A 13,841-nucleotide genomic window follows, 5' to 3' on the forward strand; every position below is an offset into this window, starting at 1 on the left:
TAACCTAAAAATATATTAGCTGCAGATTTTAACAAAAACATATCCAGAAATCACTGCATTCTCAAAGGAAAACTACATCAAGACAGATTTAGAAAAATTGACCTCATGTTAACCTGAAGCACTAATTATTTTGACAACTTTCAGCCCATTTCAGCAAATGAAGGAAGCAAAATTATCAAATGGCTTCATGCTGATACTTAAAAGATTTGCAAATCAAAAACTGCTTTGTACCTTTGAAGGTTCATCTTCCTTCTCTTCATCAGACATAAACCTGCTGCTTCTACAAGAATCATTGTCTGATATTTCTAAAGGAACCTCAGTTTTTGATCCATTACACTGTTCAACATCATCCTCATAATTGCTATCGTCCTCCCAATCAATGAACTGTGGTTCGCCTTAATGGAAGAAGAAAAAATAGAATTACTAGGAGCAGCAAAATGCTAACATCCCCACAAAACTTTATCAAGAAAACAGTAAGTACCATATTTAATCAATGGTTAATCTAGTACAGCAGCTTGTTCACACAATGACCAAGCAGTTTTCTGTAGGAAAGCCACAGGTAGGACATGAGCACCTTCCTGCCCATGTTCCCCAGCAAATAGTATACAGAGACATAATGCATTATTTTGATCTTTCAAAGATGTCTGACCAAATACAACACTGAAGCTTACTAGTTCAATGGTTTCTTGTGAGCACTAGCGGCTGCTGAAACTGCTCCTTACATCTTACAAAATAAGGTACCTCTTAAAATGGGTAAATAAGCCACATAGAGCTAAGATTTCCAACTTCCCTACCCATGTTTGTCTTATACTGTTAAGTGTATGACCTGCAGAAATGTTTGCAACTTCTTAACTCCGTGCTACCAAATTTCTGTATATTAAGCTGCTGGAAAAAATGGTGGTAGTAATGATACTACTGATTTTGAAGAGCTCTTAATTCAACAACATAAAATAATGCAATTTTAAATGTGATAATATGTTCTTAAAAGTTTAAAATGAAAAGTGGAACAATTGCCAATCTGCAAAATTGGCAGAAAGAGCAGAAAGAGCAAATAATATTTAACAAGGCTGTAGAACACAATACAGTGATCCAATACTCTTTTTAACATGTATCTTTCAGATTTATTAAACCTATACAGAAATAGCTGACAGCATCTTTAGCAATGCAAGCTGATGTTTTCACATAAACAATAGGCAATAATCTGGAAAATAAGCATTACTTCCATTTCACTAAGAACAGCAGGAAATTACAAAAAGTTGTGCCTGACCCAGTTAGACTAGTGTAACATTTACTGAACTAATAAACAAATGCTGAAATACTCTGCTAAGGAAAGACGGCCATCTAGTGTTTCTGACAAGATCATCAACAAGATCTCATGAAGAAATTACAAAAGAGAAAAATAAGGATGTCTTCAAATATTTACCTGGTTCACACAAAACACTATGCAAGGTTGTTGCACTACATGCACAAGCAGGAACAAACCTGAGGAAAGTGAGGCTCAAGCATTGCCCTGCCCATCTCCTCTTCTCCCATACAACCAAGGCCTCCTGAGTTTACATGAAAGTTTGCTTGTCATAATGATGTAGAAAACCAGAGCCTTCCAGTTTCAAAGCAAGCCAACCTCAGCCCTAATTGCTTTGCCAGTTTAACTAACCAGAGGGATTTAACTCAAAAATTCTTATTAGAATAATAAGACATCTAAGCCAGTTCAAAGGCCACAAAAATTGTGTAAGCTTTAGGAAGACTACTAAACAGGTGGGTAGCATGTGGTCCTCCAGATGTTGCTAGACTACAATTTCCATCAGTCCTCACTGTTGCCTATGCTGGTTTGGGCTGCTGGGTGTTGGAAGTTTAACATCTGAGAGACATCAAGTTATCAATCTCTATTTTAAATCCCAAGGTTCCTTTCTTGGCTATTATGAGTAACAGCCATTTGTCCTCTTTAGATATCATGCTCCCCAAATTCAAAAAGGGACTATGCAACTCCAGTAACTTCATATGCTTGTTTCAACAGAAACTTTAAGAGGACCCGTACTTTCATCTCATGATTCTTTAGTAATTCCAGAATTTTAAGAAAATATATGGCATTTCCAAAAATATAAACCATGATTATTATGGTCTTTGCTAACATGTACAACATTTTTGGTCAATAGTAGATGGATGGAAAATTAGTTCACTGACAGATTAAGACTGAACACCAAAGTAAAGATTTCACAGTCTCTTCTCAATAACCAGGATAAAGCAGGAAAAGATGGAAGTGGAGAGTTGTAATTTGCCAAATAATGAGTGTTGAGGGCACCAAGGAAATGACAAGGTAAGCTTTAAGCCTGTGCATAACAGGATAACTGTGTTTCAAGAGGCATCACACAATGGGCAGAATGGATAGATTTAGAATATCAGAAGAAAAAGAGAGAAATGAAATCAGAGTAGGTATATTGACTTGCTTTCAGGAGAGAAGAAACATAAAGGACTTCATTTCCTCATTGGCATCAATTAATCAGAAATGCTGCAGGTATTCTATCAATCTTTGAATGTGGGTTTTGGCCTTTGTCTGGATGGGACTGAAGACCACATGCCACCATCCATTCAAAGGCCAGTATACCTAAAGTCATTTGGATAAAGGAGATAGAGAAACTGATACAACTAATAAGATCATTCTTAAGGAAGCCATAGCCTTAAACAAATGCAGGGTAAAGATCAGCAATACAATTTGTAGAATGCTGGAAACACAGTGCCTCCTTGAGGCCTGACTTAAAGAAAACAACAAACAGGGAGTGAGGCAAAGGGATCTTTTAAAACTTTTAATCATGAATTTCAACAAAAAAAGTTAAAAAGGGAAGGGAAAATATAATCTTCTTGGTTAAATTGAAATTAATCACAGAAGTGCATATGAAATATACTCACAAGTTACACTCATACTTGTTTATAAAAATATAGCAATCAATAAAAACAATTAGGCATAAGCTTTAAGAAAAGCAGACTAAATATCTATAAATGTATCTATTTGCATATGGCACCTAAATATTTACTTATTTATTTATTATTTAAAACATTTCTATGCCGCCCCCATCCCAACAAAGCCTTGGGGCGGCTCACAAATATGGGTGATACTTAGATGCTACCCATCCAGGACTTGAAATCAAGTTTAAGTCTTTAATCCATTGTGATACAGGAGGTTGTCATTTATCTTTCCAATGTTGTAATATCAGTTCTTTAGTTGTCAAAATGACATGAAGAGAGGCAATGGGACTTAAGGGACAAAAAGGAAAAGCTAGCTAAATCTCAAGGTACATTCTTCACACTTAGCTTGGCTACAAGGGGAACAGGCCACTATGCTTAGTCACAATGCATAGTGGTCATAGCAACTTCTGCCTGCCAAGCACAGATCCATGAGATTCTGAGCTTGAAGAAAGCAAAGGATGCTTCACACAGGAAAAACTTTTCACGCAGGGCTTGCAAGGTAGTGTAACACCTGCCCCTTAAGGGCTTGGGATATAAGCTAGGAGGTATTGATCTGAGAAAAGAGAAAGTGAAATACAACCTTGACATAACTGTAACTGCTGGGAGAGAAGGAAAAGAAGAAACGGTTGGAGGAGGCAGCAGCAGAGAGAAATGGAGAAGATAAGAAGAAAGTACAAGGAAAGTAACCATGTGGTAAAGAAGGGAGAGGAGCAGATAGAGCAGTGTTCAAGCCAGAAAAAAGAAGAGAGAAGCCAGAAACTAGGAAATGCAACTGTTCTGATCTAGTCACAGTAACACTGTGCTTTATCACACACTGGCCACATCTATTCCTATTTGGTTTATATAGTTTTATTATTTTATTAGAATTGTCATCTATCAAATTCCTAAACTTATATAACTGTTAAATATTTATCTGTCTGCAAAACAGAAAACCTCTCCCCTAGAAATAAGGTGTTTGGTAACAGCAAGGAAACAGGGACTGCAAGGTATGGATCACAAGGAATGGATACTAAAGCTAGGCAAACCCCAGGCAGATATTGGAGCAGTACAACCATATCCATACTGAGTCCTATGATCAGAAGTACATGTAACTATCCCTGGATCCGGTGACACTTAGATACTTCAAACTTGGAGGGGAAAAAAAGGCATGACTTTGGACAGACTTTGGAGTTCACCAGAGATCTATGGGGATTAACAGTGCCCATAAGAACACCACACTTGATCAGAACAAGGTTCCATGTAGATCAGCATTCTGTTCACAAAGTGGCCAACCACAAGCTGGAAATTGTTGCTTTTGAATTCCCAGAGAATTAAATTTTCTATGATTTTTTTTCAATTTTTATAGAAAAAATAATCTTGATCTAGTGCGTAGAAGACACATGTAAAGTCTCACCTTCATTATATCCATCCTTAAAGATCAAATCATATTTTCTATATTTCTCCTTTTTTAGATGAGGAAGCTCTGAAGTCTTATTTTCATCATCTGAGATGTCACTCCCACTGGAGCTCCATACTATGTCAGTGAATTCACTTGTGCTCTCGCTTTTAGATTTTCCTGTGGAACAGAATATGTAAATGTCTAACACAGTACAACATCAGAGTGTTCCAGAAGCAACATGTTCCCTACAGTTGTGTTACAATACATATGCCACCATGTTAAAATGCCAAAATTCAACATGAATCCCACCTTTAAACAATGTTTAAAACTTAATCACTAACTGCTCCAAATCTATGAAATTACCTTTTAAAACTGATATGAAAGGAAATGGAGAATGCACTACTATGGTCCCAAACAGTGTTTGAGGGAGCAGAATACCTCAGATTCCCATATACGAGGCTGGAGACAATGCTCCAGTCTTGAAGGAAATCAGAGCTCTGACCTCCTTCACTCTCGCAGCTGGTGCAGGGTGAGTAGATGGGGAAGTGAAGGTCCCATCCATCACTCCTCCCTGCAGAGACTGGGTCCACTCCTCTTATAAAGAGCCTTCAAGGGGTATGAAATCAGATAGATCCTGATTCAGACAAAAAGGAAGAGCCAAAATCAAAATGCCAAGGCCAATGGATCAAGAGGTAGGTCAGGAAGCCACTGAGAATCGGCAATTTCAAATTCTGTGGAAAGTTTAGTGTGCATACTAATGGAGAGGGAGACAGACTCAGCATCATTAATCAAATGGCAATGGGGAGAGAGCATACCAGTTGAGATGTTTCAAACACTCCAAGGGATTGGCCCTGAAACAAGAGAACTCATCTTGAAAGTGTGGTTTTCTCTTCTTAGTTTGGAAGAAAGGAGGGATAGTCAGTATGGAATCAACCACATTTCCCTCATAGCCAGTACTCTAACTTTGCTTGCTTCTCTTCTTACTTACATCTGAAACACCCTTTTTTGTTTTACAAAGTCACCGTAGTTGGTCAGCTTTAACACAAAAAAAGCTTTTAATAAGAAAGCTTTTTCCTGGTTTGCTTAGGAGGGGTAGAAGAACAGCCATGCACTATGCCTCCACAGGATGCTCATAAGCTTGTGAGTTCAGGATCATATGATCATCCTAACAGGATTGTACCTGTACTTGAACAAATGCCTAAAACTAGCCCCACTCAAAACAACAAGCAAATATGGCATTTTTAGAGCAGCAAAATCCCAGTAATTATTATCACCACTATTTTTCAATGTCCTAGTAGCACTTCAACTCCCATTTAAGAAATGTGTGAAACAAGATTTGGATTATTTAACACAAACCAATTTATGATAACCTCTTCCTAGGTTTGCACATTCCTCCATCTTTCTCCAGCAACACCATAAGGCGCTTGGAAACTTTTTTTTTAATTAACCACAATTTACCATGTGATCTGAACCATCAACATTGGTTACTCTTAAACCTGATTTGTTGAAACAAATCAGATTCAATTGTTTAAAACAAAGAAAAAATAGAGTTGTTGTGACATGTTATCCAGATCCAAGGGCTATAGTTAGAAATAACAGAAACAAATGCAAACTCCTCTTCACAATGTTATCAGCAGAGGGAGCCAAGGTGGAGTGCATGATGCTGGAGCATAGGGGAGAAGCTAGATTCATTCCCATTTTGATAAAACATGATTTATCATTACATCCTAGCAGAGCCACTAGACATTTTATTTTTACATTAAGACTCAACCATTTAAGATTATGATGTTTACTATTAGAATAGGTTGTTCCCTACACAACAGAAAAATATTAACTATCTATATTGTTACTTTGAGAGAGAAAAGTGGTTCATATACATTGCTACAATGTAATAATCCAATATTATTCCTATATTGAAGGTGGAGCACTAAAACAAAGCTTGACAAAAGCCAGCTACTAAGTTCATGTTAGAGACCAGATTTAAATCAGTGTTTACTATTTCTTACATATGCCATGCACCTGTGAGATCAAGATCTCAAAAAAAAAAAAAAAAAAAAAAAAAAAAAAAAAAAAAAAGATAAAAGCAATTCTAGAAGGCACAGCAATTTGCAGGTAATTTTGTAATTGCTGCATTAAAGAACTACAGGGCCAGTTCACAGTAATGCTGACAGACAAGCATGGACTTTTCTGTCAGTGAAGAGGACAAATCTTAGCCACATGGGCAGCATTGGACACATTTCAAACAATACGTAACATACGACTCATACACATTTAAATCTGGAAACACATCTGTCCTAGCAATATGACTTGGTTCACACAGGGCATTCTATATGCAACAAGGCCTCAGACTCATTCTCACCATGCGAAAAACAAACTCCAATAAATCCTAGTTGTGCTTGGCACATTGTCAGGTATTATTTGACATACATACACTCTCCATCATCATGTGGTTGAACATTTTAGGATCTTAAAGAGTCAATACAACAATATACGGATACAGCTCAAAATTCTATTCAAATATGCATAGTCATTCAGTTTTACTTTTGAAACTGTATCACTCCTTTTAAATTATCTGTTCCAGGAACATCTGTTCCATATCTCCAGTAACAAGGCAACTGCAAAACTTTGGACACAGCCAACATTCAATATACACTGCTCTCTCAATGTTTTTGTTTGAAGAACTGCACTGATGGTAGAACTCTTAATAAGACATCTAAAAAGATTTATTGGATATCTAAGTGCAAGCCTGAGTGTGCCAATACTGTCCCTTTCAGAATGGATGCATGTTTATGGACAGGTTCTGATGTAGATCACACATGCAGTTTTCACCTTCTTTTCCCTTAAGGTAGTAGTGTTATACCACAAGGTAACTGACAGCACAATCCTATACATGTTTATTTGAAAGTAAGCCTAACTTCATTCAGTGAAACTTACTTCATAGTGAATAAGTATAGGTCTATAATCCAAGCAAACTGTTCTCATTGAATATCCACATGAATCTCAAGCTTGTGAACAGGCCCACTGATTGGACTGCTCTCTCTACCATGTACTCAGAAAGTTTTGAAGTTTTAAAAAGTGTTCACCAGGTTATGTTTATCCTGATGAAGCTATGTAGAATTTATTTTACAAGGTTAGTTATAACTCAAATTAGGCTACAACTAAGAAAGAAGTTATGCAACTCTACTATACACAAAGCATTCTGAATAACACAAACAACCCCCCACCGTACTGTTAATAGGAATTGATACAATGCTAGTCATACCTTCAATTGAGCTGATAAATGATGCAATGCATTTCTTAACTCCAGTTCTTTTTTCTGAAGATCTTTCCATCTATTTTAAAGAGAAAATGAATACACAATGAATAATGAACATGAAAAATATTCATTTGCATGCATATTTACCTTAATTGAAGCATCAAAACGATATCTACTTACCTGATAGAAATAAGTCATATTGATGGACTTTACTAAGTAGACATGTACTGTATTATGCTATACATAAATTATAAGTTGCATCTACTAACAGGAGACCCCGGAAAGGCTTGCAATCATATTTTTAAAACACGTAGAGCAATATGCAACAAAAGAATTTTCATTGGCGCAACAGTGCCAAAAAAGGCAACAAAAACAGCAACATACAACAGAAGTTAGCAGAACCACAAACAGCTGCCAACACCACAAAAATTATGCTCAAATTGAACAGCTTTCACCTTCTGCCTAAATGTACTAAGAAAGGACAGTCAAACTTCCATGGGTAAATAACTCCATCTCCTTTAACTATTTGTTAAAAGCTACTGCTCATAATGACCACCTATCACCTCCAGCATCTGGGTCGCTAAGATTTGCTAAGTTCCATAGCATTTATATCCTTCTTCACATTGCCCACTGGCATCTGGTTGGTCACTATGGAAACAGAATATTGTTGCAGATAGGCCTGATTTTCTTAATATTGATAATGAGTATCTCCATTCAAGTTATTTTTCTCCATGTGTTACAATATATATGATTAAGAGAGCATTGAAACAGAAGTGTTAACAATGTATTTAATAACTCTTTATAGTATTTTAATGCCTGTGTTATAGTAAACAGCAAGGTGTGTTTACTTCTACATTTCCTCTTACAGTTTTCTTCTGTCATTTGCAATGTGTTAAAAATGCAGCAGCAGTCTTCAGGTCATGGGATGTGTGCTGTCATTTAAGTTGCTTTTGTGTAGAGGAGGGATGTAACCTTCCAGATGCTTTAGCCTATAAGTAAAACCATCCCTCACCTCTGGTTATGTTAGCTAGAGCTTATAGGGTTTTTATAGGTCAAAATTTCAGGAGGACCATAGGTTTCCCAATCTTACTTGTTATGTAACAAACAGAACTAGCAATACAATTCTAATGCCCTGACAATATTAAACACTATTTTAGAATTTGAATTGTTAAATATCTATGTCAGCAATTGCAGCAATGGGCAATGAACTTTTAGAACATTTTTTTCTTCTTTTGGATGATGGCTACATGAAAACCTGATCGGGTTAATAAGAATACTGGACTGATAAACAAGAAGGCAGCACTCTAAATCTGTGTGAAATGTTTTGCTTATGGCTGCAATTACCAAGAGCAAAAAGTATGGTTACTGGTTATAGGTTTTAGTTAAGAAATTTTACACTGATCAGATGCCAGGAATCTGAAATTACTTTGAACTATGAGGGTTCATATGGAGTTGGCATAACTTGAGAGGAACCATAAAAAAGAGGATGTATTCTGCATGTGGAAGAAAGTGGTAATAAGCAGGCATTAATGCAAAATGCTTCAGGCTTTTTATAAAATAGTACTTAAAATTAGTAGTGCATTCAATTCTTAGTTTAGGGATGCTTCCACAAGATGCTCACAAAGATATTTACACAAATCTCACATTATTCTTATAATAATTATAGCATTTAAAGAAAGATCATCCATTAATTAATGGATTAATCCATTAATTAATGAACAAAGGGTTCCAGCCATAGTTAGATGCAAAAGATCCTTTAAATAATGAATAAAATCTTAGCCTAACCAATTAAAATTTGCCTTTGCTAATTAACATTGGACTCCATCAGTTAGTCAAGTAAACAATCAGTTTAAAGCTTGCAGTCCTAATTACTATATATACTTCACATAAATCAGTTTATAATAAAGCATTAATAGTTTCCATGTAAGTTTCACTAACAACACTTTATTGTGAACAATCAGTTTCACAGAAGAGATTGGAAGCAAGCTATAAGATCATGTACAACACCTCTACTCACTAACATAAATTTCCCTGCTCTTTCCTCATCAGCCTTAACTATGCCTTCTGGGCTGTCTGCCTGGACTGATAACTTTTTAGTAAATATGTTTAAACATTAATAGTACTGTAACTCTGGTTAATGCTAAGGGTTTTCTTATAACCAACTAAGCTAACTAGTATGGCCGGCCAATGTTAAGAACTGGCAGACTTGGATGCTTGTATGTTTAAGTATACTTAAGGTCCTTGTATGTATGCAGTGTCGGTCAATGGATTTTTGCTAGAGAATAAATGTTTGGGACAAGGAGAAATTTCATGGCCTAGTTTTACCTCTTAACCATGGTTAAAACACTTTTCTTAGAGTCTTGTTTTATAAGCAATGGCCTGAGTCAGTGTAAGGATTAACCAAACACTGCAGTCTGGAACAGGAATCCAAACCACAGAAGTAGAAAGGTATAACCAAATATTATTAAGTAAAATTCATTGGCCTCAAGGCTACTATAGAGCATAACACAGTTGGTTAGAAGGCTTCAACCATAGCAGGAGAAATAGCTACCTATAATAATAACTTACCTCAACCTCCCTCCTTCCCCCACCACTCTGAAGCAAAGAGGAATGGTGAGTGCTCTAAGCTTCAGGTGAAACCAAGACTAGAACGGCTTCTGATCAGTCTAGAGCAAGGCTTCACTGATGAAACATCTAGACTGTCTTGGAGTCCATCTATCGGGGTATCCTTTCTCAAAGTCTAAAAATCAAAACTACCATACCTAATTGTATTAGCTAGGTATCACTTAATCTGTTTAAAGGACAAATGATTAAGCAACCAGAAATTCTGTGGCAGCCTTAGTACATATCTCCTTAACATCTCTTTGAAACCAGTATGCAGTTCTGAACTCTCCCACAAGAATATACATTTTACCTCTACTGAAGAAGCTGTCTTAAATCCATCACCACAACGAAGCCATGCACCTGAAACTGAAGCTGCAGTCATAGCTGCCTCAGCACTTTTATTCCCTTCTTCTACACACCTCTCATCTGGAAAAGATGCAAGTTCTGTCCACCATTTTCGCTTTCTCTACAAAGAAAAATATCATTTATTTCATTAATGCATTTTTGTAGCTTAATGCAGGAATGGGCAGAAAGCAGACCTCCATATGTCTAGGACTTCCATTCCTAGCATCCCTAATCATTGATCACGCTGGTAGAGGCTTCTGGGAGTTGGGGTCCAAATCATTTGGAAATCTTTCTGCTCACCCCTGATTTAATGAAGCTGTCCTGAGATCTTGTATAATAGGATGGCACACAAAAGCTTTTAATAAATAAATATAAATAAATAAAATAATGAATGTAAATATACAAAGCAAAAAAGTTCACAACTATAGAAGTAACACAAATCAGAAAGTTGTTCCAAGACTTCTAGTTTCCATCACCATTTCTGCATGCAACACTTGATCTCAAGGTAAACAATAAATAAAACTATAATTGAGATAACTCTGCATTTCAGATTCAAATACCTATTATCCGTCTTGACTCTACAAAGCTGGCTAAACTATTCAGGTGTTGGCAGTCCTCTTGCTTGCAAGAACTACCTAATTTTTTTTAACTTCACCAACTGGAGTCAGGCTGAGAACTAGTGGGGTTGAAAGAGAGATCAAACACATAGAATTATGAAATAAGGTGCCTTTTTGTTTTCAATGTCAGAACTAATTATGTGAGGTGGATATTTCCCAATGCTTTTTCCTGTTAAGAATGTTCACAGTAAAATATTCTGTTTTCTTTGTTGGTAACAATGAATGAATGTCAATCAGAATATGTAGAAAAATGGCAACTGCAAAGTTGAAGATGAGCAGCATAACATGGACAATTCTTTGGATTTATAAAGTTTATTAATGTGTCAACAGTGTGTAGGAGTTTCTTTTATTTTTCAATGTGAATAATGTATTGTGACTCCATGGTACTGTCTTTAGTTTTTTGTGTGCATTTTAATACAAAATTATATAAAGCTTAATATGTGAATCACAGTGTTTTCATTTTCCCTCGTAAATTTTTAAGTCTTAATATTTGTGCCATACTGGGAAAATGTGATGTAAATGCAAGGTAAAATATGTAAATAAGTAAAATAAGTAGTATAACCTAGATCATTCCATGGGACAGACTTCCTGATCTTGGTGCCCTTTCCAGATGTATTGGTTGATAGCTCCCATCAAGCCCCAACCAGCATGGCCAATTGTCATCATCCAAAACATCCAGATGACCTAAACTGAGGAAAGCTTGTTGAACATCAGAAAAATCTGCTGCAAACTGAATCTTTCCTTTACAAGTTCCCCTAATAGGCAGAGGATGTTTTTCCAAATACCTGTATCACTAGATTAAAGATATGTGTTTTAACATCCGCTTTCAAAACCAAATGTGAGGGAAAGGGTGGAATCAAATCTCAAGCACACACATTCCACAGTTTTTGAAAACAACACAGTACATTTCTTGTATTCCCAAGAAACAGTCCACTGGGAATGGCAATATCCTGACAAAAGCCTCTCCTGCAGATTGTAATAAGCAGATAGTTTCATAACCAGACAGGGAGCCCCCTTAGAGAGACAAGTACAAAGCTGTTTTGAGCCTTGAAGGGCAAAACCAAAACCTCAAACTGAGCCAAGAAAGCAAATTGCTACCAGTATGGGAATTCCAATAAAGGTGCAATGTGGTCTTGATACCCCGCAAGGCTTTTAAATTTCAGTTTCTTCATTGCTGATGTTAAAGTGGTGTGATTCTACTGCAGTCCTGATTTTTGTTTCCTTAATGGTCAGCTGCAGTCCCACTTTTGCACTTTCTTAATTCACTTTCATGAGGAGTCAAAGGCTGTGTTATAGTCTATAATGCTTAGATCTTCTGAAATTCTTTGCTGCCCTCCAGTAGCCAATGTATACTCAGGTACCAATCTCAGGTACCTTTTTCATTTTGAATTCAGCTTGAATATCAAAGATTTCCTCCTTCATATTAAGTAAAATTCTCTGATACAACACTTTGAGCATCACTTTACTTTTCATAATTGCTGCACTTAGCATCTCCTTTTTGGGGGGGACTAGAATGTGTATTGAGCTGTAGGCCATTGTTTTGTTTTCCATAGTTGTTGCCATAGTCTATTTATGATTCGGACTGATTCAGTCTCTGAAATTTGGAATAGTTCTACATTCCTAATTTTTCACAGGTAGCACAATCCCTTTCAGAATAGATTGAATAGTTCTCTTATTACAGCTTGTACGAGTTCCCCCTCAATTTGTTCAACCTCATCCAGCCCCTTCTAGGGTATTAGCTGCTTCCTTGATATTAAGCCTTAGGAAGGAGGAATAGAACTGTGGATCATTAACGCATTGGTGGCACCTTACTCCAAATCTCTGGATTACTTCTCCCAGAGATTTCATATAGTTTGAGATTTGTCATCTGTGTTCTTCACAGATTAAACTGAGCCTAATACCACATTAATACTTAGTACAGACAACGTGCCCAAGCAAGCTTTATCATAGAACACATAGCCTTGCCTCCCAAACCTTCATAAGTATATGGTCATTTCAAATTAAAACAGAGAACAGCCACTGAAATGCATCGATTCCTTCTAAGGATTGCGTGACCACACTGAATTTCTCAAGAGCATACTGGATTATATTAACACCTAAATGATTAGTTGAGTTTCTCCACGCTATATAAAATAAAGTCATGCGCTCTCCACCGTTAGATCATTTCTTTCTCCCTATACACACCTAAGACACGTTAGGCTCCACTCCCACTCAAAATAGCAGCCATCAGATTTCAATTTGAGCCAGGATATTTCCGCACTCTGGGTGGCCTTAAACTAGTGCCCCTCCCACCCACGCCAGTATCTGGGATACGTCAGAAGAAACTCGAGAACCTTAACTGCAAACATTAACTCTCTCCCTGCGCCGATACTACGCTCACAAGTGCTACACACTCCACGCGTTCCCCCGAGCCCACTGCGGTACCTTCCTGACAGGCATCTCTCTTCCTCTCAGGACAGGCCTTCCACTTGTCACGTGCGTGTAGAAAAGACCTCTGGCTTGCGGGAGGGGAGGGGAGAAAATTAAAGCAGACAAGCCCCCAGCCAGCAAGAAAAAAAAGGTTTAGCTGCAGCATTCAAGCCACGCCCCAGCCCTTCCAGCTTGGCGCCGTTTCATCGGCTAAGCCTTTGATTGGGGGAAAGGCAGCAAAGCCTGTGTGACGCAAGTAAAAGAGGCCGAT

At 37.2% G+C, this 13,841-nt stretch overlaps 1 protein-coding gene across 3 annotated transcripts in view; it reads right to left on the reverse strand.

Annotated features, from left to right (window-relative positions):
• The window catches only part of SPIDR (scaffold protein involved in DNA repair), a 247,227-nt gene that overhangs the window by 191,075 nt on the left and 42,311 nt on the right, over nt 1-13,841 (reverse strand). The window contains exons 1-5 of one of the 3 annotated variants that reach the window (XM_044424168.1): nt 13,586-13,683; nt 10,510-10,665; nt 7,602-7,671; nt 4,355-4,516; nt 232-395 (exon numbers count right to left, since the gene is read on the reverse strand). In XM_044424168.1, the coding sequence (XP_044280103.1) occupies nt 232-395; nt 4,355-4,516; nt 7,602-7,671; nt 10,510-10,665; nt 13,586-13,600 (567 nt within the window). In that variant the 5' untranslated portion in view covers nt 13,601-13,683. Of the gene's footprint in view, nt 1-231; nt 396-4,354; nt 4,517-7,601; nt 7,672-10,509; nt 10,666-13,345; nt 13,485-13,585; nt 13,684-13,841 lie in introns of those variants that run through there. The other 2 variants (XM_044424169.1, XM_044424170.1) reach the window with 2 other exon arrangements.

This window comes from Varanus komodoensis, unplaced genomic scaffold, assembly GCF_004798865.1.
Source record: "Varanus komodoensis strain SLA01 unplaced genomic scaffold, ASM479886v1 scaffold14_1, whole genome shotgun sequence".
Taxonomy (NCBI): domain Eukaryota; kingdom Metazoa; phylum Chordata; class Lepidosauria; order Squamata; family Varanidae; genus Varanus; species Varanus komodoensis.